The following is a 21236-nucleotide window of genomic DNA, read 5'->3' as shown; positions in this document are numbered from 1 at the left end:
TTTTGTTTACCCTAAATTTGTTTTGAAAAACAAAATGAAAAGAAAAAAAAAACAAAATATGTGGAATGCATGTAAAAATATAGCTAGGTGGAGGACATGCAAAATAGCAAGTGGGTTAGGTCAGCATTAGACATGTGTCTTTGATTTTTTTTGCACAACACATGCAAGGTGCTAGGTGGCAAGACAGGTGTAGAGCTTAGGAAAATCTGGAAATTAGGAAGAAACAAGGAAGAGAGCTGGCGGGCAAGGGAGGAAAAAAAAAAGAAACCGAGAGAAAGAGGGGAAAAGGAGAGAGGGTGACATCTGAGGATCAAAAGAGGAGGAAACAAGAAAAGGGAGGGAGGGAGAGAAAGAAAAGATAAAGGGCAGGGGAAGAAAGAAAAAAAAAAAAGAAGAGAAACTGGAAAAAGGAAAACCAGAAAAAGAAAGGAAAAAGGGTTCCAGGGAAGCAAGAAAAAGAGAGAAGAGAAGGGAAAAAGGGAGGAAGGAAAAGAGAAAGAGAGAAAGAAAGGAGAAAGGGGGAAACCTAGGGAAGATTAGAAAGGAAAACGAAAGGCAAAAGAAAGAAAAGTAAGAGAAAATCAGCGAGGGAAGGAAAAAATTTTCTGCCGGAAAAATTTTGGGTACCAGGCTGATCAATCAGCTTCCTTTCAGATCAATTTCCAACTCGATTTCTGGTTATTTGAGCAATTTTTTTCTTCTACACCATCTCTGGATATCCATGAACAATTCTTGTTAGAAATCATCCGAAGAAAACGTCTCCAACCATCTCAAATCACGGCTCAAATTGATGACTTCATCAGTACTGAAATTTTCTGCAACATAGCTTTTGGCTTCGTCCCAACAAACAACAAGCGTTTCTTGGGGATAATCTCACGTCCATTCGACTGTGCAAACATTTCCAGGTAGATTACAACTCCTTCCCTTGTTAGTTTAACGTTTTATGATGATTGAAGATCATTGGACATGAATTCTTGTTTCTTTGCCGTCAGTTCCATCTTCCGGGTTCAGAAGTTTTGTTGTGATTGTTAGATAATGATTGACTCTAGGGATGATAAAGTCCCATTGAAATCAAAAGTTACTGTTGATCGTCGGAAAAAATAAGATAAGAAAAGAGAGAAAGAAAGTTCTTGGCTTAACCAGCTCTCACGTTGCTTTCATTTCCTTTTTATTCAAAAAGCTGCTGTCTTCAACCTGAAGTTGTGAAGTTTTGTTAATATTCTTGGGTGATTTTGCTAGGAGTTTTGAATAGATTTTGACTTGATTGCTTTAACTTTTCATGGTGTGATATGCATGCGAATTGTTGGCTGGTTCAATGGACTGCTATAGCAAACCCAGAAACCTGTGAATGAACTTGGAACTTGCAAGCTTTTCCCATTCTAGATTTCCTTTCCCCTTTGTATGCTTAATGCTATCTTGATGATAAGCTTATGGCGTTTAATGGGAACTTGAGGTTGATTATTTGTTTGAGATTGTTGTTACAAATTTGCCACTGTTGTTGTTCGTAGCACCAAGGAAAGTTGCAAGAAAGCTTCAGAAGAAGAAACCTTCTTCGAAGCATGCATGAAAAAGTTTCAGAAAATTGCATTTTAGACCTTCAAGTTCTAAGTAATTTTTCTATGCCCCAGAAAATTGAAAAAATAATCAATATTGCCCCTTTAAAATGTTAATTTTCTTTGGCATGCTTTAATAAGATTTTTGGGACAGATTATGTGTGAGTTTTAGGATGAAATTTAAGGTTTAATAATTTTTATAGATTTTTAATTTTGATTTGGGTTTTATCAAAAGATTTAAAGGCTTGGGGTAATTTTTTGTATATTTGATTTATTTTTGTGGATTTTATAATTGGGTGTGCTAGGCTTTATTTTGAGTCCTTAACTTTATTTTAATATGGACCCCTAATATTTGTAATAATAATAATTTGACCCCTAAAATTTTTTTTAAATTCTTTCAATTAAGTCCCCGCTTGTTTTAAATTTTTTAACATAGGCTGTTTACTTCCATTTAAATGCTTTAATTGATTCAATTTCATGTTTATTTCCATCTCTTATGATTATTTGTTAATTAAAGTGGTGCCTTAACCATTTTCTTTGTGTTGGAGGGTAAATAAGAGAAATTTCATTTCATTAGGTCACCAATTCAAGGGAGGTACATTCTACTCCTTATTTTGATTTTATCCTATTTGTTTATTGCATGTAATTGCATGTTAATTTTCTTGTTTTATTTACTTTTAATATTATTCATTTACTTGATTTTGGATAATTATTTGAAAGGCGATTAAATGCCAAATTGTAATAGTTAGGTTTTTATTTTATTTTATTTTATTCTTTACCCCTTTAGATTGTAGTTAGGGTCTCCGAATGTAATAGTTAGGTCTCTATTCACTTTTATTTATTTGCATGCTTGTGTGCTTATGTGTTTACTCGCTTTCTTAGGATCTTTGCATCTAGATATCATGCTTATGTGCTATGTGATCTATGTAATTTATGTGTTTACTTACTTTATTAGATTTTATATGATTTATTTGATTAAAATAAATGCATGATGTCATTACACTAGTCCAATGCTAGTTGTGACCCTTTTTCTCGTTTTCCCCCTAGTCCAACGCTAGTGAGAACTTATAGATATGGGTTAGTCCAACGCTAGACTCTTAGAGACCGTCCACGCGCTAGATCATGTTTGTGTGACAAATCACTACATTTCATGCATATTTTCTACTTTTTAAGATATTTATCATTTTTGCATGATATTTTCTCTATATGTATATCCTTCATCTCTACGTATGAAACATGACTTTTAGACTTGCATTCTATTTAAGGAAATTAGGAGTAGATTAATGCAGTTGCTTGATTAAATTAGGGAAATCACCCTTTAAATATGGGATGTGGACGAGTATGGCCTCTTAACTTTAGCACGCTCGTATCTCTTCTATAAAAAGGAAAATCTAGTCACGAATTTTAGTTACCCGCACCCGTTATGATGCATTCCTTTAAGTCATGTATATTTATATGTTATTATTTTCTTTTTATTCTTTTCTTCGAGTCTCATATTTTGCATATTCGTGACCTCTTCAAAGAGTCACTCTTGGGCACCATAATTAATGTGATTTACACCAATTAAATTTTGAAGAGATATTTTGACCCTTCTAATATACATTAGGTCTAGGTTTGCATCCATATAGTAAACCTCCAAATGCGATAAGTTTTATAGGTTAAATTAAGAAAATTTTTCGATTAAATCATGTAACTAGTCTTGGCTAGGTTGAAAGGGTGCCTTGGGTTTTATCCTTGTCTTCCCTTTCTTGAACTGTGAATCCAGAGCCCTTTTCTCTTGATTTTCGAAAACTTGGAGTCGTTTAAAAAGGGTTTTCTCTACTTTTTATTTAAAATTCATTTTTGGTGGCTTGGTACACTTTAACTCAATACCAAGTGGCGACTCCTATTTTTTTCTTAAAAACCCTTTTTAAACTTTTATTTTGAGCCAAAATCGTCGCACTTTTTAAGTCCCATTTTAGGCCCTTTTTCTTTATTTATTCTCTAAAAATCAAAAATTCATTTTACTCAAAATTAATCAAAAATTCATTGTTACAACTCGTAATTTTATTTTTCGAAAAAATGGGGCGCGACATTTGGCGACTCCACTGGGGACTTTAGAGAGTCCGAGCATTTGATTTAGTAAATCATTTCTTTTTCTAACCTTTTTATATATCACATTTCGAGGTTTTAGGTTGCATTTTTTTTAGGGTTTCTTACATTTAACACACACAATTGTCTCGATATCTATGTATGAGATGAATAATGTATTTTATTTTCTTTCATTCGTTTATGTTTATCACGCTTGCATTTTAGGGGGGGTAGTCACCCTAGAACCTTCACGCACCTGCGATGGTATTTAATCCCTCCCTTCAAAAGGAACACTTCATACGTGCATATGTTTTATTTTATAACCCCTCATTTCTTTTTACTTTTAGTGGTTGTCACACCACTCTACCCCATTAGGATTAGGATCGATTCACTTGGATATGTGGCCATGGCATGACGTGCACGTAGTAATGTCCAAGGGATCACTCGAACCACTGACTCTTAGACCTTGAGATTGAAGACTCTTCGCCTTTGGTCTGAAGGTTTGGGGACCTGAAAGTTTATCGAGTCTAGATGCATTAGTGAACTCAACATCATGCATCCATATTAGAATTTGCCTAGGATAGAGTCGACCGTACCCAACTAGGAATACTAAGCACGAAGGGAGGGATCCACCCCTCTTTTCTTATTTTCTTTCTTTTCGCTTTTGTATAATCTAATTGTGCAACGTGTTATGTGTTATTTGTTGAACTAACATTTCCTTGTTTTCTCGTCTTTTACATTCACAAACACTAGAAAATAAGAGTTCTGGCATAATACTCTTTTAGAACCTATCTTTTTAGATAGGTTATTGCACATTTAAATCCCGATGTATTGCATTCGTGGGTTAATAATTGCACATCATTTTAGACTCACCCTGGCATACGAAGGGTCCCTTAGGTCATGTTTTCATTTCAAATTGCATATTTAATTATTTTGATAAATTGACATCATGCATAAATCTTAGACGGAAGGCCATTTAGGGAATCCCATGTTAAGAATAAGCCAATTCTATACTCCCATGGGTATTTAACTCTATTTTGGAATTTTCACATTTAAATTCCAGTTTAACCGGAAAAGTGGGATCTGTAGGTAAGGTAATTGACACCAATTTCTTGTCTTTAGATGGAACACCCTCAAGGAGTCCAGCAAATGTTAGTAGCACTGATCGAGGTACAAAGGTGGCCAGCATTGCTTTCACCTGGTGAAATTAATCAAGTAGCCTCTCACTTAGGACCAATTGGGGATTTTAAGATATCAAATTAGACGGCTACTTAGTAGAGGCTTTGGTACATTTGTGCGACCTTATGTGCTACGTATTTAGACAAGGCAAGAAGGAAATGACCGTGACAATTGAGGAGGTATCTAGCCTCCTTAATTTACCGATTCATGGTACTGTTGTAATATTTCCGTTTGTATCTAACAAGGCCGAGTTCTACCATTTCACTGGGTTAAGGGAATTAATAATACGAGGGTTTGACCAAAGCATAGATGTAAAATTCTTATTCGACTGATTTGCATTGAGAGATGGGTTCGAGACACACTTAGGAGATTTCTCATTTACGTCCAAGGCAATGTGGGAGTGTAAAAGACCGTGGGTGTATGGATTAGTTATGCTCGGAACTTACTTTTTCCCGATGAAAGACAAGAAGATAGCTTTTAAACTCACCAAAGTCATGTTTGATCTGTTTCTAGGGATAAAAGATAGGCAATGCTCTATTGTTCCAACTATCTTAGCTGATATCCTTGTGGCTTGTACGACTTGCCAAAAGAGTGAAAAATTCTTTCATGGATCCAATTTAGTTCTTCACATATGGGCTATGGAGTACTTTATGAGGCGATCACCTATTCCTGATAGTCTACCGATGTTTGGGTATAATTGGATAATCACACATCACAAGAGGGTTAATGAAAATAGTTTGCCGAGTAATACATCTGAATATGTGGATTTCTTAAAAAACTTGCCTGATCAGAATATCAGATGGATTTTAAAGTGGACCAATTGTGTTAAACCCGTACTTCGCACCAAAGCATCAGAGTTCATTCCATTGTTAGGCACCCAAGGTATCATGGCTTATGATCCGAAGAGGTTTCTCTGACAGTTGGGCCACATTCAAGAATTGCCGTGCACGTTTGATTTAATTGAATTCGCCATTGTTTTTGATAAAGGGATGTGTCCAAGTGAAATTCCGATGAAGATTCCTATCATTGAGGCCTGGGGAACGTTGTCCGACGACGAGCACGTCAAGTACATTCCGGAACTCAAGCAGAAAGGTTTAGTAACACCACAATATGAGGATTGGCTTAAGGGTTTGGGTACGCAAGACTCGCGAGATGAACCATCCGAGGAGGTCAAGAGATTGATGGCCATTATTGAAGCCAAAGACAGAAAATTTGCAACTAAACGAGTCCATCAAAACTAGTAAGGAGATGACAGAGAAACAAAAGGAGGCATGTAAAAAGATGCGAGAGAAACACCAAGCATTGAAGTGAAAATATGGGGAATTGTACGATCAAGTGGAGCACATGAGCAATCCCTATGCCAGAGAATCCAAGAGTGCTGTAATAGATAGGTTAAAAAGGGTTAATGACTTTGTGCGAGACCGTCTCCAAGGAATGATGTAAATAATGTTTATAAAAATGAAAATTTTAAAATTTGAAATGACTTTTCTTTTATGCAAAATGGTGGTCAAAAGCAGGTTTGATAAATGGGTTCCACTTTGAAGGTATTGCATCATGTTAGGCCTACCCTTGGCACAAAAAAGGCTCCCCAATAGGATATGCATCCGAATTATATTAATTTTTACTAACTCACATCTTTTTCCTTTTCTTTCTCTCTTTTGTCAGCATTTAATCAAGAGGGGAATCTAAATAGAATTTTTCCTAAATTTTCAGGTAATTGCAAACATAACTACACGAAGAAACCCCATCATTACACAATCACGTAGCCGAGTTTCGAGAAACAGTGTAAACATGAGTACACATTCTGAATCATCCAATACGCCTGTAGCAACACCATCAGCCGACCTTGTAAATCTAGGACTTCAACTGAGTGAAGTGTTAAACAAATTCAATGAGTTAAGCATGAAAATGACTGCACAACGGCGCGTGATTGATCAGTTGGTCGCTAGTAGTAGTAGCGGTGTCCAGTCTGATCCCTTACGTGCTAGTCAAACTGAACCGCAACCACTACCCCTACCCTATACTCAAACTTCTTTTGCTCCACATGTCATAAAGTCACCTGAGGAAGCTTTTGCCTATCCCACTCATAGCTTCCCACACACCTATACATCCAATATCCAAACCAATCCTTTTCACCCTCAAGTTTCTCCAAGTTATCCACTTGTTAGTCTAAATATGCCACTTGAATCTCAAGAACCATATTATTATTCCACTGCAGAGCTATTCACGCTAGACATGGCTGCTCAAGGAAAAGTTGAAGCAGGAGAATATTCCGCGTCAATTGACAAGAATTTATTAAAGAGGTTGGATCGATTTGACGAATTCATGAGAAAAAGCCAAGGTTTGAGCAAACAAGGAGGTTTGGATTATAACGAGTTGTGCTTGTTTCCTGATATGCAACTGCTTGTGGGTTTTAAAGCACCCAAATTCAGCAAGTATGATGAAACGGACAATCCCAATACGCATCTCCGAATGTTTGCAAACAAATTAGACAAGCCAATAGATGATGAGAATTTGCCAATTCGATTGTTTCTCGAAAGCTTTATTGAGAAATGACAAAAGAATGGCCGAGTGCAAAACATTATAACATAAATTGAAAACCTAATAAAAGAAAAAAATTTAGCCCAAAAAAGTTAGAAAATGGAAAGGGAAAGAGGCAAAATATCACTTTAAAATAATACAAGAAAAATAAAATGAACCCAATGCTCACTCACTCCAAGAGAAGAGCAAGGCATTGCAATGCACCTACCAGAACAGAACACGGCACACCACCCCACTTAGTCTTATCGCTTCCCTCGGATCCGATTTACTATTGTCTCAACGCAGCTGACGTCACCAAGCAAAAAGTGAAAAGAAGATCATCCATCTATAGTGAATGAAGGGATAAAGAATTTATAAACGACTTGTCAATAAGGCGGCCATCCACTTAGCGGATCGATCCTTCAGAGCTATAATAACTTCGCATATATTAAGAAAAACAAATAGACATGAAGTAATAAATAACAAAAGGACACAAAACAAAAGACTACTATTGAGATAGCGAAAAGGAAAATAGTAGTTGGATGTTGGTAATTATGAGGTCATTCATGTTTTTTCTTTAATAAATTTAGAATCAACGGCAATTTCACTAGCATCGGTTGTGCATCAACTTGTCGAGTCCTACTAAACAGTATTGTATGTTATTTTTAAAGAAACAATAGCAATTAGTTTAGATTTTGTATAGTATCAAATATGAAAAATGAATTCAAAAGATCAAAGAAATTTATTACATTATTACCCATTCAAATTGTTTTACTAAAGTTTTAACCATGATTAGTTAAATCATGATTATAATTATACATATAAAAACATAAGATAAAATATTGAAATTATAATGATTGTGGGACCATATGGGTGCACCCACAAGATGGTGTGGATAGCCAGGACAAGGATAGGGATGAGGGTGGGGGAAGGAGGATGGATGAGGGCAAAGGTAAAGTTAGAGGTGTATGATAAAGGGAATAGAGATTATGGTAAGAAATGTGCAGTTACTAGATAAGATAGATAGCAAAGAGAGAAATAATCAGGAAGGTGATGATTGATAAGTTGTATTTTATGTGTTTAAGTATGTTTTATTTATTTTTATAGCTAATTAACTAGGTTTCTAGTGAAAATTGACATTTTATGGTTAAAGTGTAAAAATTCCATTTCTATGGTATAAAGTGGTAAAAACTTCATATTTTTGTAGGTTTAATGATTCAATCATTAAATAGAATGAATTGAGAAAATATTTGGATGTTTGTTGATGATTTGAAATGATTTAAAGAAGACATGAAATCCAAAATACTCAAGAGATGAAATGCAATTAAGTATAAAAGAGGAAAAGTTAGACAGCTTTGATACCTGTTGGTAATTCATCTATATCTTGAGCTACACACATTGGATTCAGGTGATTCTTAAACCATTTTGAAACTAACACATAGTTCTACATTTTTTATGAAGCCATCGAAATCCGCTTCATGAGTTTTTCAAGTCAAAATGTCAAAATACAGTCGGTCATTTCTATTGTCAAAAGATGAAATAGGGGATTGACCAGTCAAGGGTGTGGCGACCTCACTTCCCCCTAAGGCGAACCAAAGGGTTGGCGGGCCGTCTGCCCAACTCTCGCCAGGACTCACGCAAGCATTCTAACCCAAAACCTTCCGACGATTAACCTAAGCTATTACAGTAATGATTCTTCCGAAACAAATCAATTTTTATCACCACATTAACTTCAGAGATAACAGCATATAACTTAGCCAATCGACGGTTCTTAAATATTTCTCACGTCGCTCGCAAAGGTTTAGGACATACTATACCAATATAAACATATAAACCGAGTATTAGAATTAGGGATTACACTTTTCCAGCTTCAAGTGGCAACCAAAGTAAAAGATACAGTACTTAACGTAGAATTCATTACAAATCGAAAATTACATTCAAATTGTTCAAGTACAACCATAGGAAATACAAACTGCTCAAATACTTTCAATCTTCCCATCCTGTAAGGAAAACAAATAAACATGGGGTGAGTTAAAGCTCAGTGGTGCCCCAAAAACATGCAGTCACGTAAATCAAACAGCGAGTAATAACTTAAACAAATTAAACAATTAAGAAAGCGTATAACAACACAAGGTAGGATACAGGGGCTCTCAGGAGCCATTTTCCTCGCTTGTTCACCATTCATCGTAGTTGACCCTCCGTCAACTCTCACTACTTATAGTCCATGTAGATCCACTCATTCTAATCCTAACCCGTCACCATTCATACCCCTGTCCCGGGCCCGCTCGCCGACTAAGGACGCAGTATACTCGAGATATACCCGTAGATGATTGGTCGAGGGAATCACCCAACGACATTATTGTAGTTAGATTCATGCGTCGAGGGATTCACCCAACGACGTAACTACGTTTAGCTTTAGGGTAGTTGGATACAGAAGTCGAGGGATTCACCCAACGACATTATTGTAGTTAGATTCATGCGTCGAGGGATTCACCCAACGACGTAACTACGTTTAGAACCAAGGATTCAGGAGAAAAATGTTTTTGCACAAGTCACCACTCGAACGGCTAGTGCGATAAAGTACACACAGCTCACTTCGATGGATCAAAAACCAGTTTTGCAAATTATCACATATCAAGTCAGGAAAGTACTTTAAACAGGTAAGCGTAGAACAGGCAGGGACACTCACCAAGAGTGGAGTTCAGATATCAAGTTGAGAATCGAATTCCGCGTCCTCGTAAAATCCTAAAAACCAATTTTGAAACTATAAGTTTCTATTCAGTTTTTAATCTTATACAAGCTGAGGTATGCTTAATATACTACTAGTTTACTACCTTTAGAAAAAAATTAGGAATCTACTTAGGTTGAAACTTGACAAACTTAGAAGAAATGTTTCTTATAGTTTTCCGTAAGTTTCTCTTCCTTATAAAGGGTAACTAGTATCCTTTTCTTGAAATAAGTCGACCAATCTCTCAACAACAATGTTAGAAAGTTACTTTGAACATTTCCCTAAAGTTACGGCTTTTGCAAAAATTATCCTTAAAAACTATTTTTCTTAAAATAGGGTTTCTTGCCGAGCAAGTCTCCCAAGCTTTTCACTAAAATTGGTAAAGCTCGTATTTTGGAACTTTTCCTGTAGTTAACCATCCAAGTGCAAAGCTTAAAGAGAGAAAAGAATTAAAATAAGACTTAGAGTTTTCAAAAGATATTTAACTTATTTACTATAGCTATCAAGGCTAGTTTGAGCTAAAGGAAATTATCGAGTTGGAAAGTTTTAGGCAAAACCCTAGGTATGGAGTTTTTATAATATAATACTAGCTGAAAAATATTTTTGATTAATTTTGATCGCAGCTACTCGAGTTCGCAAGGTCGAAACGACTTCCACAGCTCCGACTCCGTTTTGAAATCATATTATGGATCAAAATATGACAAAAATCACATAACCAATTACTAGGGCTTCGTCAATCATTAGCCCTATATTTCAACAAGTGCATTTCTGAATAAAATAAAATGATCAACCAAGGCTTCATCAATCATTAGCACTTGGTTTCAGTAAGCCCATCATAAGCAAATAAAAATAAAAGTAAAGCCTCCAAGACATTCTAGCAATTACATTTCATCACCCAGTAATACTTATAAAATCATTCAAATGGCCAAGGGCTTCATCAATCATTAGCCCTTGACAACACCAATTACTCCCAACCACAATTCAATCGAGAATTTAAACCACAAGTAAACTAAAATCTCAATCCAAATCCAAATTCATTTTCACGAAGAAACAGGACATTCGTACAAAACAGTCTACTTTGAGGGTTCACAGATAGCAGTCCGCATGGAGAAAAAATATGAAATTTTCACAGAACAAAGGCCTATGTTTCTAGTTTCAAATGCCACTAACGGCACCTTAAACGGATTTTTCTACACCAAGATATAAGCATTTTACTGAAACTGGTCAGGGACATCCGAAAATCTGAAATGTCATTTTTCACTTATGAAAAACTCCTTTTTCTCTTTTAACACCAAAATGTTTTTATTCAAACCATCCATACATTTCTTATAGAACTCAAAGACAACAATTTCCAGACATTCCCATCCATCAATATTCAGGGAAAAATTTAAAAACCAAGCTAAGGATCCAACTCACCCTTCGGCTACCACAAAAGAAATTCCAGGATGTATAAACCAACTTTTCTGGTTCCATCTACCAATTTATCAATTATTTGATTGCTAAACAACTTAAAACTTACAACTATTATGTATCTCAACCCATTATATTCCATGGAAAAATAAAATAAATTTCCAGAAACCGATAAAATTTTCAAAAGACAAACTGAAATTTTTAGCTCAACCTTGCGGCTTCCAAAATTTTCCAGCAACTAAGATACTTTAGATCAAATTTTCTTTTGGTTTAAATAGGGTGTTAGGTACTCAAATCCAGCATGTAAACACTTAGCTAGTTATTAAAAATTTCCACTTCAAAACCAGATTCATTCGGCAACTAAAATCATCCAGAAAATCCAGAAATTATATCCACTAGTCTCGGATGACCATTCATGAAACAATTTTTTTTCTGCTTTCATTTTATTTTCTTGGTTAGCCAAGCTACAAGACCTCATGCCAACTTCAATTAACATGTTGTTAACTAGCTAATCGTATATATCAACTCATATCAACACCATAAGACAGATTGAGAATTAAATATCAAATTCAAGATCTCGGAATTTTCAGTTCACAAGAATCCCAATTCACAAAACCAGAATTTTCCAAGTTCCTAGTTTCATTGTCCAATCGTGTAACTCAACATGCAGGCCCTTAAGCATTCTATCTTCACTTGGATAGTTAGGATTATAACCACAGCTCGACAAAATTAGGCAAATTATGCAAAACATTTCTTAACCAGTCACGGCAGAAATTTTCTCCATCAAAACAGAATTTCCTAAGTTCCTTAATTCATAAATCAACTTCATAGAATTAACATGCAGGGTCCTAAACATCTTAATCATTAAGTTTCACTCGGCTAATTACACTTGAGTGCTCAGGTTGTCACAGGAAAACAGAATTTCAGTTGCATTTCCAAACCATTCTCACGGCAGAATCATTTTCATCCAAAACAGAATTTTCTAAGCTCCTTAGTTCATCATCCAATATTTTCTTCAGTTAAAGCCTTTTATTTTGCCCTTAATTCTCACATGCACAATTGCTGAGTTAATTAGCTAACATATCAGACCAGAAATCAGCTCGGCAGCAGCAAAATATATTCATAATTCCAGAACTTTGTGCAACTACACTCGGATGAGCTTGCATGAAGAATTCTGTTTCATATCTTATTTTCCAGTGCAATTCAGGCTAGTTAAATTCATGCATGACTTTATCATCTTGTTTTCAGGTGATTAATACACAAATTCAACCATTGATCATCCCACAAACAACAATTTAAAGCTACAACATCCCAGCTCAAACTCACGGCAGTACTACTTTCTCTTCCAAACCAGTTTCTGGTAGCTTAACATCAAATTATCACATGGCTAATTACATCATCCGAGCTTAAAGTCCTCACATGCAAGTCCAAAGCTTGCTTATACTACCTCTGGTTAACCATTTTACAGTTCAGAAATTTACCTCACAAGATGCTCACTCACTCGACAGGATGCTGAAGTCTATCCCTCTCTCTCGGCTCTTCTCCTCACACACAGGTAAGCTGGTTCTGGTTGGGTTGTAGTGGGTGCAGCTGGTGATGGTGGAAGCTGGAAAGCAACCGGCTGAGCTTGGAGAATGCAGAGGAAAGTTTGCTCACAGCTTCTCCTCCTCTCCTCCCTCTTCGATACTTGCGGACAGAACCAGAAATGAAATTGCAGCTCACAGCTTCCTCCCTCACTCTCGGCTATATGGTGCAGCTCACCTTCCTTCACTCTCGGTCGATGATAACAATGTGGAGGTGGAGTGTTGGTGAGGATTGAGTGCGCAGATGGTGAAGAAGAGCATTGGCCGGATGGAGAGGTGCAAGATCATTGTGTCCGAGGGAGTGTTTGGCGGTGCGTGGAATGGTTATGGCCGTGGGGTAATTTGTGACATTGTGAGGGGTAGTTTAGTCTTTTCACTTCTCCTCCTATTATCCACTTAAGTCCTTAGTTCTAACTTAGCTCCAAAAATTATCCCCAAATGTGATTTGAACGCCTAATTCTTCGCTAATCTTGCAAGGCTTTGATTATCGAAATTTTTACGTCTTAAGTATGCTTAGAATACTTGTATTGTTTTTATCTAGAATTTATCGGTTGCATAAAAATATTAAGATTTCTAACTACACTTAACCTTATTCGAAATTAGAATTAGCTATATAACAAAAATTAAGGAATTATTTTCAAGGAGTAAACTTTCTGTAACTCAAGAATTATTAACTTAGTGTAGCAAAGTTAAGTGCTTTAATAGTTAGCACCGTTATATTATTTTGCACACGAAAATTATTTTTATTTACTTATTTAAAACAAATAAAATAATGGTGTAGATTAGAATAAGAACTACGAATGAAATATGCACTAGTATATAAAAGCGAGTGAAAGTAATACTAGAGAAAAAAAAATTAAGGAATACGAATGCTAAATAAAAGTGAAATTGAATTATGCATTGATATTAAACTGCAAAATTCAAGGTTCTCACATCCTCCCCTCCTTACAATGAATTTTGTCCTCAAAATTCGCACATTCTGGATAAATAAATCGGGATACTTTTTCTGCATTTGTTCTTCTAACTCCCAAGTTGCTTCCTCGAGTCCATGATTCTTCCATAAAATCTTCACCAGAGGAATTTTCTTATTTCTCAGTTCCTTCATTTCTCTTTCCAAAATCCTGACCGGTCCTTCTTCATACGTTAACGTCTCATCCACCTCAATTCCTTCTAGTGGCAGCACGTGACTTGGATCAGAATAATATTTCCTAAGCATGGAAACATGAAATACATCGTGAATCTTAGCCATGCTTGCAGGCAACTTCAATTGATACGCTACTAATCCAATTCTTTTCAAAATTTCGAAAGGTCCGATATACCTTGGCTTCAGCTTCTTACCTTTCTTAGACACTACTCCGCCCTTCAAGGGTTTAATTCTGAGGAAAACCTTGTCTCCTACTTTGAATTCCAAATCTTTCCTCCTTGTGTCGGCGTAGCTCTTTTGTCTACTCTGAGCAACTTGAAGCCTTTCTCTAATTAGTTTTACTTTCTCCTGAGCTTCTTCTATCCAAGGTATGGCTGTAGGATCTACGATTTTCTTTTCTCCAACTTCATCCCAATGAATCGAAGATCGACACCTTCTTCCATACAGAGCCTCATATGGTGCCATTTGAATCGAAGCCTGATAGCTGTTATTACATGCAAATTCCACTAAAGTCATATATTGGCCCCACTTACCTCCAAAATCCAGTATACACGACCTCAGTAGATCCTCCAGAGTTTGAATTGTCCTTTCCGATTGCCCGTCGGTTTGGGGATGGTACGCAGTACTAAACTTCAACTTGGTCCCCAAAGAGTCCTGAAATTTCTGCCAAAAACGCGAGACGAATCTTGGGTCTCGATCAGACACAATACTCACTGGAATGCCATGTAACCTTAGGATCTCTTCTGTGTACAACTTGACCAATTTCTCCAATGAAAAACTCATGCTTACGGGTAAGAAGTGTGCAGACTTAGTGAGTCGATCGACTATTACCCAGATTGCAGCAAAACCTTTTTGACTTTTAGGTAGTCCCGTTACAAAATCCATTGTTATGTGTTCCCATTTCCATTCAGGGATTTCTAACGGTTGCAATAAACCAGAGGGCTTTTGATGTTCGGCTTTTACTTGTTGGCAGATCAAGCATTTTTGCACAAACGCGGCCACGTCCTTTTTCAAACCTTCCCACCAGTATAATCCCTTCACATCATGATACATCTTGGTCACACCTGGGTGTATAGTATACTTCGACCGATGTGATTCTTCTAGAATTCCTTTCCTTAGCTCCTCATCTGCCGGAATCACAATTCGATCTCGAAACCTCAATACCCCTTCAGGCCCTAATTTGAAGGTTTCCCCTTTTTGCACTTTTTCCAGATTCTTCCGAATCATAGGGTCCATTTTCTGGGTCTCCTTAATACGCTCTAGTAACGGTGACTTCAATGATAAGTTCCCAAATAAAACCTTCAATTTCTCCAAGCGAGGGTTCCAACCACTTATTTCTTCTAACATATCCCACTCTTTTACCATTAACCCTGCTACTTGGGCCTTCCTACTTAGAGCGTCAGCCACCACATTGGCTTTTCCTGGATGGTAATTAATCGAGCAGTCATAATCTTCCAGAAATTCTACCCATCGCCTTTGTCTCAAATTTAGCTCCTTTTGGGAAAACAAGTACTTGAGGCTCTTATGGTCCGTATAAACCTCAAAAGTCACGCCATACAAGTAGTGTCTCCATTTCTTCAAGGCAAAAATTACTGCAGCTAGTTCTAGGTCATGAGTTGGGTAGTTTTGTTCGTGGGGTTTCAATCTCCTAGAAGCATAGGCAACTACCTTACCCATTTGCATTAAGACACATCCCAGACCTTCTCTGGAAGCATCAGAATATACAGCATAACCTTCACCCCCATCAGGTAAAACCAAAACGGGAAAGGATGTTAACCGCTTCTTTAGTTCCTGGAAACTTGACTCGCACTTCGGAGTCCAGACAAACTTGGCCCCTTTCTTGGTTAGCTCAGTCATAGGTCCTGCAATTTTCGAGAAATCCTGGATAAATCGCCTATAGTAACCTGCTAAACCAAAGAAACTTCTAACTTCAGTTGGAGTTTCTGGTTGTTTCCAATTCATAACGGCCTCAACTTTTGCCGGATCCACGGCAATTCCATCTTCAGAAACTCTGTGCCCTAGAAAAGATATTTCAGTCAACCAAAACTCACACTCGCTGAATTTGGCATACAGCTTATGTTCTCTTAGTATCTGCAAAACCACCTCTAAGTGCTTAGCATGCTCCTCTCGAGTCTTGGAATAGATCAAGATATCATCTATGAAAACCACTACAAACTGATCCAGATACTTCTTAAAAATTCTCTGCATCAGGTCCATGAAAGCAGCTGGTGCATTGGTTAATCCAAAAGGCATGACTGCAAACTCAAAATGTCCATATCTTGTACTAAAAGCAGTCTTAGGTATATCTTCCTTCTTGATCTTCAACTGATAGTACCCTTGCCTTAAATCCAGCTTAGAGAAGACCACTGACCCTTGCAGTTGGTCGAACAAGCTATCAATCAACGGTAGAGGGTATTTATTCTTAATTGTAGCCTCATTTAACCCTCGGTAATCAATACATAACCTCAAACTTCCATCTTTTTTCTTCACGAATAGGACGGGTGCTCCCCATGGTGAATCACTTTCCTTCACAAAACCCTTCTCCAACAAGTCCTGTAATTGAATTTTCAATTCTTTTAGCTCGGCAGGAGCCATTCGATACGGGGTCTTAGAAATTGAAGCCGTTCCAGGTTTCAAGTCAATCTTAAATTCCACTTCCCTTTCCGGTGGTAGAGCCCTTAGCTCTTCGGGAAAGACATCCGGAAATTCCCGTACCACTGGTACATCCTCCAGCTTCACTTGATCACTGGGAGTGTTTATCAAAAAGGCTAGAAAACCTTGCGCTCCTTTAGACAACATTTTCCTTGCTCGAATTCCTGAGATCATAGCAGATGATGCTAACCTATCCTTGACGTCTAACCTCAGGGTGGCTTCACCGGGTATACAAAATTCCACCACTTTTGCTCGGCAATCAAGTTTAGCATGATGATGGCCTAGAAAATCCATTCCTATTATAATATCGTAACCCTTTATATCCAGACTGATCAAATCCACTAGCATTTTACGCTCTCCTATCCAGAATTCACAATTCTTATAAGCCAAGCTAGTGATTACATTCTTATTACCCATGGGTGTCCTAACTTCAAGATCGAAGGGTAATCTAACAGGTTGCACATCTATTCCAGACATAAAAGATGGGTTTACGAATGAATGGGTTGCACCAGGGTCAATTAACACTTTAGCTAATCGGTGAAAAATCGGAAGTGTACCTTCCACCACTTCCGAGGAATCAGGTACAGGTTGGTCACCTATAGCATACACTCGGGCAGGAACTGTCGGCTGGCCTCCTCCAGAGGTGTTTGGTCTAGCGTTTGGGGTAGTCCCACCTTGCATTTTGGGACATCCAGCAATTTGGTGCTCGCTACTGCCGCATCTCAAACACTTCCCTAGCTTCTTCCAGCAACCATCTATAGTATGGCCAGGTTTCTTACAAAATGCACAGTTCATTTGGGGAACTATTGCTCGACTTCCCTGCGAGGTATTCCTAGGTTGTCCCCTTCCAATCGGTCCCACTCTGGTTCCGTTATTTCGTCCTCCCACATTCCTGGCCCCGTTTCCTCTTACGTGGGCGCCTCGTGGTGCTCCACTATTCATTCCAATGGTTCCTCGGCCCACTTTGGCCGGTGGAGCATTGCCATACGTCGGCTCCCGACTGCTGCTAGGAGAAAATCTTTTCTTGGCCTGAAAAGATTTCACTTGAGCCCTAGCTACTTCCACTCTCTGAGCTTTCTCGACGGCATCCGCGAAGGTATCTATCCTCACGGCAGCTAAACCTTCCTGCACTTCTACATTCAGACCCTGCACAAACCTTCTGACTCGCCTTTGCTCCGTGGCTACCAATTCAGGAGCAAATCGAGATAACTTGGTGAACTGGACTTCATACTCGGCGACACTCATCGCGCCCTGCTTACATTTTATGAAATCATCCTCCCTCTTTTCTTGGATGAGCGGTGGGAGAAATTTGGCATTGAACTCCCTTATGAAGTTTGCCCAAGTCCTTGGAGTATGATTCCTGTCCCAATTAGTCCGGACCAAGTTCCACCAGGAGCGAGCAGCTCCCTCAAACTGGAATGCGGCAAAAGTTACCTGCCGCTCTTCCGTGTAGTTCAAAGCTGCAAAGATGTCGGAGATTCTCTCCCACCATCCCTCAGCTATCTCAGGTTCAGGTCCTCCGTAGAACTTAGGAGGTCCAAACTTTAGGAACCTCTCTAGTGCCCGATCGTCAGAATCGGCTGGGCCTCCTGGATGACGCACTGGTCCAGCAGCTTGGTGTTCAGTCAAGCGCTCTAGGACGTCAGTGATACGGTTAATAGCGGTGGCCACTCCGTCTCCGGCCCCGCCCTCTTGCCCTTGGTCTGGATTGACCTCGGGTTCCCTATCACCACCCGCTTCCGGGTGTTGTCTAGTGGGTCTTCCCCCGGCTCCTTCCTATCACTTGGCGATCCATGGTTTAGTTATGCCTAATATGGAAGGGATAAGACAGTTAGGGAAATTGTCTGCTTATTTATAACTGTTGTTATTCTTTTTGTAGCTAAAATCAACTTAGAATTAGAGAGAAAAGTAAATAAAACATTAACATATATTCATGCGTGAAAGTCATACAGATAGCAAGTTGGGACATTTTCAAAAGTAAGGCACATAACTAGCAAAAATACATACAAATAATCCCTTAAACAAAAATTAGGGATATGGTGCCTCGGAAGCAAGTCATCCACCTAGACAAAACTTGATGACCTAACTAATGTCCCCCTATTCTAACCCTACATATCCAATATGGTCAAATCGATCCAAGCCTAACCCTCAGCAGGGCTATCAGGAGCTATGTCCTCCTCCGGATCCTCCTCCGGGTCCTCCTCCGGATCCTCCTCCGGGTCCTCCTGCTCGACACTCTGAAGGATACTCGTGGCCTCATCTATCATCATCGCGGCATCAGCCCTGATACCGACACTCCTATCACGCATCCTCTCGGCCAATCGAGTCACCCTCGATCTCTGACGCGCTATCTCGACGCGAGCAGCCTCCAGCCTAGCATGCTCCGCTGCTACCCTCTGCTCTAACTCCGCTATGCGGTCGAACTGAGTGTCCACCATGATACTTAGCTCCTCTACGTCCTGAGACAAAGTAAAGTTAGCGTCCTTCAGCTGGCGACGCTCATCATCTAGAGATAGTACTAGCTCATTGGGGTAGGCATAAGTGGCCCTGCACTGACACCGAGGATGCCTATCAGCTGGGGTGTAACGTATATGAGCTCATCCGCCTCGTGGCCTATAGGAGATGGACCTAAGAGGCTCTATATGCCCATTAGACGCCTCACTACCATTAGCGTGTCCATTACCATTCTCCATACCTGCAAAAGAATTGAAACTTAGAGGTTAGAACTTAAATAGCTAATTAAATCGGCATCCCTTAAGGTGTATCTAATGGTCTCAATTCTTACTTCTAGAAGGATCGGGATTATTAACTCGTATAGTATATCTCTCAAATAACTTTTCTAACCTAGGCTCTGATACCACCTGTGGCGACCCCACTTCCCCCTAAGGCGAACCAAAAGGGTGGCGGGCCGTCTGCCCAGCTCTCGCCAGGACTCACGCAAGCATTCTAACCCAAAACCTTCCGACGATTAACCTAAGCTATTACAGTAATGATTCTTCCGAAACAAATCAATTTTTATCACCACATTAACTTCAGAGATAACAGCATATAACTTAGCCAATCGATGGTTCTTAAATATTTCTCACGTCGCTCGCAAAGGTTTAGGACATACTATACCAATATAAACATATAAACCGAGTATTAGAATTAGGGATTACACTTTTCCAGCTTCAAGTGGCAACCAAAGTAAAAGATACAGTACTTAACGTAGAATTCATTACAAACCGAAAATTACATTCAAATTGTTCAAGTACAATCATAGGAAATACAAACTGCTCAAATACTTTCAATCTTCCCATCCTGTAAGGAAAACAAATAAACATGGGGTGAGCTAAAGCTCAGTGGTGCCCCAAAAACATGCAGTCACGTAAATCAAACAGCGAGTAATAACTTAAACAAATTAAACAATTAAGAAAGCGTATAACAACACAAGGTAGGATACAGGGGCTCTCAGGAGACATTTTCCTCGCTTGTTCACCATTCATCGTAGTTGACCCTCCATCAACTCTCACTACTTATAGTCCATGTAGATCCACTCATTCTAATCCTAACCCGTCACCATTCATACCCCTGTCCCGGGCCCGCTCGCCGACTAAGGACGCAGTATACTCGAGATATACCCGTAGATGATTGGTCGAGGGAATCACCCAACGACATTATTATAGTTAGATTCATGCGTCGAGGGATTCACCCAACGACGTAACTACGTTTAGCTTTAGGGTAGTTGGATACAGAAGTCGAGGGATTCACCCAACGACATTATTGTAGTTAGATTCATGCGTCGAGGGATTCACCCAACGACGTAACTACGTTTAGAACCAAGGATTCAGGAGAAAAATGTTTTTGCACAAGTCACCACTCGAACGGCTAGTGCGATAAAGTACACACAGCTCACTTCGATGGATCAAAAACCAGTTTTGCAAATTATCACATATCAAGTCAGGAAAGTACTTTAAACAGGTAAGCGTAGAACAGGCAGGGACACTCACCAAGAGTGGAGTTCAGATATCAAGTTGAGAATCGAATTCCGCGTCCTCGTAAAATCCTAAAAACCAATTTTGAAACTGTAAGTTTCTATTCAGTTTTTAATCTTATACAAGCTGAGGTATGCTTAATATACTACTAGTTTACTACCTTTAGAAAAAAATTAGGAATCTACTTAGGTTGAAACTTGACAAACTTAGAAGAAATGTTTCTTATAGTTTTCCGTAAGTTTCTCTTCCTTATAAAGGGTAACTAGTATCCTTTTCTTGAAATAAGTCGACCAATCTCTCAACAACAATGTTAGAAAGTTACTTTGAACATTTCCCTAAAGTTACGGCTTTTGCAAAAATTATCCTTAAAAACTATTTTTCTTAAAATAGGGTTTCTTGCCGAGCAAGTCTCCCAAGCTTTTC

The 21236-nt window shown here is 38.5% G+C and overlaps 1 protein-coding gene and 1 long non-coding RNA gene across 2 annotated transcripts; one reads left to right on the top strand and one right to left on the bottom strand.

Annotated features, from left to right (window-relative positions):
• Positions 1-230: 230 nt before the first annotated feature.
• LOC140008557 (uncharacterized) lies at positions 231-6282 on the top strand. Its single transcript, XR_011815995.1, has 2 exons — positions 231-905; positions 4746-6282. It is a non-coding gene; the product is annotated as an uncharacterized lncRNA (long non-coding RNA).
• A 6697-nt stretch (positions 6283-12979) lies between these two features.
• LOC140016108 (uncharacterized) lies at positions 12980-20138 on the bottom strand. Its single transcript, XM_072069302.1, has 6 exons — positions 20075-20138; positions 19468-19534; positions 19074-19386; positions 16659-18615; positions 14493-16412; positions 12980-13146 (listed from the first exon to the last, which is right to left on the bottom strand). Exons 1-6 carry the CDS (start codon positions 20136-20138, stop codon positions 12980-12982), a joined length of 4488 nt encoding a protein of 1495 aa, XP_071925403.1.
• Positions 20139-21236: the final 1098 nt, after the last annotated feature.

This window comes from Coffea arabica, chromosome 1e (assembly GCF_036785885.1).
Source record: "Coffea arabica cultivar ET-39 chromosome 1e, Coffea Arabica ET-39 HiFi, whole genome shotgun sequence".
Lineage (NCBI taxonomy): Eukaryota > Viridiplantae > Streptophyta > Magnoliopsida > Gentianales > Rubiaceae > Coffea > Coffea arabica.
The sequence above is the reverse complement of the archived record's forward strand: the minus strand, read 5'-3'. Positions and strand labels throughout refer to the sequence as shown.

What these genes read in the sequence shown, in the direction of transcription:
- LOC140016108 (XM_072069302.1), bottom strand. Translation starts at nt 20,138, where the DNA reads ATGGGAAGATTGAAAGTATTTGAGCAGTTTGTATTTCCTATGATTGTA. An exon ending in TGTACTTGAACAATTTGAAT is followed by an intron (nt 19,535 to 20,074) that starts GTAATTTTCGGT and finishes ATTCTTTTGCAG; the next exon opens with GTATGGAGAATGGTAATGGA. An exon ending in CCACGAGTATCCTTCAGAGT is followed by an intron (nt 18,616 to 19,073) that starts GTCGAGCAGGAG and finishes GCCAAGTGATAG; the next exon opens with GAAGGAGCCGGGGGAAGACC.